The sequence below is a fragment of the Marmota monax genome, unplaced genomic scaffold (genome assembly GCF_021218885.2).
Source record: "Marmota monax isolate L192 unplaced genomic scaffold, Marmota_monax_Labrador192_F-V1.1 WCK01_AAM20220418_F8-fsc00414, whole genome shotgun sequence".
Taxonomy (NCBI): Eukaryota; Metazoa; Chordata; class Mammalia; order Rodentia; family Sciuridae; genus Marmota; species Marmota monax.
In genome coordinates, this window is record NW_026694289.1 from 623,060 (window position 1) to 628,785 (window position 5,726).

General features: G+C 40.2%; 1 gene segment (V, D, J or C); it reads left to right on the forward strand.

Annotated features, from left to right (window-relative positions):
- The first annotated feature begins 308 nt into the window (after positions 1–308).
- On the forward strand, positions 309–849 carry LOC124108969 (immunoglobulin lambda variable 2-11-like). The segment is given in 2 exon segments: positions 309–400; positions 524–849. Coding segments are annotated over 2 exon segments (366 nt in total).
- Positions 850–5,726: the final 4,877 nt, after the last annotated feature.

Here is a 5,726-nt window from a genome sequence, read left to right on the forward strand (position 1 = left end):
TCACGGAGATACAGTGACATCTTACCAGAGACACTGAAGATCCTGGAGCTGACAGAGATGATGGAGTTCAACAGATCTTACTCTCCTGGGCAATGGAGGATAGTAAATTCAAGTTTCTGATTCTCAAGAAATCTAAGGCAGGAAATTTTTATTCCCACAGCTGAACTCTTCAGCAGAGGGCTTCAGGAGTGTGCAGAATCCAGGACAGGCCAGATATGGCTGAGGAGAGAGGCAGGTGCAGAAAGCAGATTTGCATTGAGGACTTCCTCTCTCTGAGACAAGGAGGGAGATAAAAGCAATCTGGAGGAGCCAGGCCCAGTGCTAGAATCTGAGCAGGGAGTTCTCTGGGGCACTTCCACCATGGCCTGGACTCTGCTTCTGCTTACCCTCCTCAATCAGGGTAAAAGTGTGACATTTGCTGAGAAGGGTTCTTGGGGACATCTGGGTTGATGTTTTCCCTCCTCATGCTCAGGTTAGGAGACCAAGCATTGATTCAACCTAGAGTGTGTTTCCCTCTTTCCAGGTTTCTGGGCCCAGTCTGCTCTGACTCAGCCTCCCTCAGTCTCTGGAACTCCTGGACAGTCAGTCACCATCTCCTGTGCTGGAACCAGCAGTGACATTGGGAAATATAAACATGTGTCCTGGTTCCAAAGTCATCCAGGAACAACCCATAAACTCATGATTCACGGTGTTAGTAGTCGGTCCTCAGGGATCCCTGACCGCTTCTCTGGCTCCAAGTCTGGCACCACAGCCTCTCTGACCATCTCTGGGCTGCAGCTGGAGGATGAGGCTGATTACTACTGCTGTTCATATGCAGGCAATTACATTTACCACAGTGGGGCAAGTTGAATGAGAAGTGAGACCAAAACCTGTGCAAAGCATAGAAGCTGTGTCTTGCTCTGAAGATGCTTCCTCAACTTGGTACAGAGATTTCTTCCTGCAACATGAACTAGAAATTTAGTTTCTCTCAGCTCCTCTACTTTCTCATAGCAAAATAACACACAAAGTGTAGCCCCTGTTTTTAAGTTCTTGGGACAGTGACAGCTTACTTTGCTCTGGTGATGTGGTCTCTCTAATCCTTTATCTAATGAAAGAGAAGGTTAAATCCATGCCTATAGATGCAATTCCTCCAGTTCTCAGTGAAATCACAAGTTCCTCAGGTCAATGTATGTGAGTTTTCTCCTAGTTAGGATGGCTGTTAGGTAAATGTCTCCTTTTTTCATTAATGAAAGAAATATTTGGAGGGTGAGAAACTCATTCTTGGGGATTCTCAATTTTTATGAGTTCCACAGTGTGCAACCAAATTCCTAGAAGGAACCCCAGTTAGAATGAAAGATTAATTCCATATACAGACATATGATCCTCAAATTACAGTGGAATAACATCCTGACAAACCCTTGTAAATAAAAAATACAATTAAAAAAGTATCTTAATACAGCTAAGCTACTGAATGCCATTGCTTAGTAACCACATACACTATGGAATATAGGGGTTTTTTGCCCTCATGATTACAAAGCTTACTGGAGCTGCAACTCCCCCAAACCTCAGTCAAGGTTCAATACACATGAAACTTCCCTGGGAAAAGATCAAAATTGAAAACTGGAAGTATGTTTTCTATCAGATGCCTATCACCCTCCCACCATAATAAAGTGGAGAAATCTTAAAGTCAAGCCATTGTAAAGTGGCCACAATATTGAGAATGGATATGAAAAAACATAATGTGAATTTTACTCACACACAAACACTCACATACACACACACACACACACACTTGTATTTGACTATATTTTCAGGTATTCTTTGAACAAATGGGTACAGGCCCCAGATAACACAAGATGGTAATCAACCTTCATCAACTTGCCAGAATTTTTCCAATATTAACAATGAAACGTCCACTTTCTGACATCTTACATGCCAACCCCAGTAAATTTCTATATCTTCCATTGCACTTTGTGTCTTCTGGATGTGAAGATTCAAAGTGCCTCAACATCTTTCCATGTTCTCCTCAGTAATTAAACTATATATGCACAAATTTTTGAAAAATATGTGAAAATAGTTACTTTCTATATGGCAATTTGAATGTTTGAAGTTTTCATATTTCAAAATGCCTACCAGTGTTTCACTCTTAAATGCCATAGGGGACTCAGCTCTCAGGGCAATTCCCATTCTCTCCAGGGAATTTCCTGGCTAAGAGCCAAGGATACATTCTTGCCTCTTCCTTGGACCTCTTAGGAATTCAGTTGCATCTTTCCTTTTTATCCACCTTCTGCCTGGTTCAGCCCTGGACTTGATGGAGGTGCAAAGAAGAAGGTCCAGGTTTCCACTTGAGCTTCATCCAAGCAGCATGAGGTTACAGTGCTAGAGCATTGGATCTCTTTATCTTTTCATTTTCTTTGTTCATGGTTTCAGGGAGATTTTCCAACACCAAAATAGGAGCTTCCTTAATCTTGTCTTTATATATATATATATATATATATATATATATATATATATATATATATATACATACATACATACATATAATCTCTACCTCCCACAACGGAATATTACTCAGCCTCCAAAGAAAATGAAATTATGGCATTTCAAGGTAAATGGATGGAACTGGAGAACATAATGCTATGTAAAGTAAGCCAGTCCCCCAAATCCAAAAGCCAAATATTTTCTCTGATAAGTAGATGATGATCCATAGTGGGGATGAGGGTGGGTAGAAAGAATAAAGGAACTGTGGATTGTACAGAGGGGTTGAGGGGAGGGGTGGGACTGTGGGTATGGGAAGGACAGTAGAATGAGATGGATATTATTACCCTATGTATATGGTATGATTACACTACTGGTGTGACTCTGCACCATATACAGACAGAGGAATGAGAAGCTGTGCTCCACTTGTGTACAATGTGTCAAAATGCATTCTACAGTCATGTATAACTAATTAGAATAAATTTAAAAACTTATTCTGCTAAACCAGTAGAAGAAGGGAATACAGTGGAGAGATGGGAAAAAGAGGGGGGGGAGATTCTGGGGAATTAAATTGATCAAATTATACTGTTTTATTGTGTACACACATGAATACATTATAACAAATTTCACTGTTATGTATACTTCAAATGAGCCAATAAACAGGAAAAAAAATAAATTATCTCTAGTTCTAATTTCATTCTCAGTCCCCGTTCTTTTCAATCAAGGAAAGGAAAATGATTCAGTTTTATTTCACTTTAATTTTAATATCCATTTGTGTGTAATGTACTATACCTTAAGAGGATTCCAAGAGGTAAATATATATTTTTTCCAGTGCCAGGATTGATGAAATAACTATATACAGTGCAACTAACACCAATAAATGGTGACTATGTCCATTTATTCCCATATCTTCTCATCTCAAGTAAGAGAATGAGTCTGAATAGGAACACTTCTAGGAGGGAGATGGTCACACCACACAGCACTCATGAGGCACAGTGTTCTCCTAATTGTATAGCATCAGCTCTGCCTGAACTCACTTTCCACAAAGTTTTCTTTGACTTTCTGCATAGAACAAACCATGTTAGGGAGGGACTAGCGGGCAGAGCCTTGGATGGGGAAAGGATGGAATCTGACCTGCTTCTCTAAATATCTCCACTCACTCATTCTGGTTCCACTCTGCCCCAGGCCCATCACTGCATCCTCAGGAACTGATACTTGTACTTGGCCTGATACTTGGCCTTCACTGCACACTGGGGATCTGGCTTTCTCATGTCTAAGTCCATGGACACTTTTCAGTGTGGTTCATGGCTTTAAATCTGTGTTTCCTCTCTATTATCCTGTTCCTGATACCCTTGTTTGTGAAACTAAACATCACAGTCCAGTTTTAGTAAGGCAGACTCAGTCAGTCAGCATACTGATTAAGTAACCCCCGAGGCATTTTCCAGGGGTATTGCAGACCATGGATAAAAAGCTCAGCAGCAATGCTTTGAACAGAATACAGCAACCACTATGGAACAGTGGGGAGGTGTCTGGAGATTGGGTTGGTGTTGTGACAGGAGCAGCGGGGGCGGGGGTGAGAAAGAAAGGAAACATTCTCATGGAATCTACAGGGAACATATTTTATATCTGACATTTTAATAAATGTAAAAATATTGCTTCCTTTCCAGGGTCTAGAGAGTTTTCAAGAAAACAGAAGATGCATTTAATGAGCCTGCATGTGGTTCTCTCCATGTCCCTGTGCTAACTTTCATGGAATTTTTGAACATGTGGTTTAAATTGTATTTGGTGAACCACAGATTAGACTATAATTTCTGCCTGTTTCTTCTTTTTTTGAGGACATTCATTGCCTACCTAATAGGTCACACGTTTATCCCACAGGTTACAGGTTTAGGGGAGGATTCTTCTCTCTTCATGTTCCCTTCTGTGTATTTCTTTGATTAGTTCACATTGTGAGGCCAACCAGGTGATTCTTGTTTAGCATCTATTCTTCTTTTTGTATTTTCCAGGAGAACTTCCATCTATACTATTTTCACACAGTTTGCCTTTAAACTTTAATTTCCTTCCTGTATTTTTCTAGACTTCCATTCACTTCAAAAGTGTTTGACCTTATTTCTGGGATGGGTTTTTCAATGGCTGCCTAAAGCCTTTGTCAGAAAAAACCCACATCTCTGCCATCTCCTTTTAACTTTAGCATGAATGTTGAGTTTTTCTTAATCCATTATATATTAAGATAGTTGGACTCTATCCAAGGCATTCCATTCTTATTTTATAAAACTCTGCATCTTATTCAGATCCTATCTGCATATTTGTGTTTTAGCAGGCAATCTGCCAAGTTGAGTTCAGGATACAAGTTCTAACTTTCCACGGGCAGGTTATCATTCCTATCTCAGGATAATTGATAAAAGCTTTGCTGCACTATCAGCATTTACTTTTTGTATACATTATTCATTTTCCCACCTGGGATCTGGTTGTGGACTACCCCCAATCCTGTTTTCAGTTTTTTTTTCATTTTCTTTAGCATCATATCCTTGTGTCTGCTGTAGAGAAGTGAGAGGAGAAGCTCAAAAGTGATCCAGATAGGTGCTGTTACAACCTCATCACTCTCAACAGTCTTCTTAATTCTATCATATCTCCGGTGTTCTTTCTTCTTCCTCTGGATAAACAATGTATATGTTCATTGATGAGCCCATCTGTACCTGTGTACATGTCTAGACTGAGTACCAAGAAGACACAGGAATTGGACCAAGGGAGCTTCATGCCATTCTCTTCAGAGTGCACTTCTAGAAGAAGACCAGGTCCTCCTTCCCTCTATTGTGATTGTTGTCAGTGGGACAGAATGTCCTGGAAGCTTCATTTTGAAAATGAACAGCAGAGAAACAAAAGAGACAAAATATGATTTCTCAATCCTGTTCTGAGCATGAGGAGTCAATTTCCTCAGGATGCATCAGTGAATATTGTAATTGTCCTGTGTTATGGGAGCCCCTATCCATCCCAGGGCTGCATGGAGTCCAAGCCAAGGAGAAAAAGAGACAAGGAGACAGCTCACCTCTGCATAGTGACACCTCAGAGTCCAGTATCCCTACCTTCCCTTTTATGATTCACATACAGGTGCTCCTGGGCATTCTGGGCAGATTTTCATTTTTAACTGCATGGATATTGAGAGAAACAAGAGAAAGTATACTTACTACATCTTACCTGCAAAAAAGAATAATGCTCATCCTATTTTCAAAATGCATAAACCAAATGATTTAGTATAAACCAAATAAATT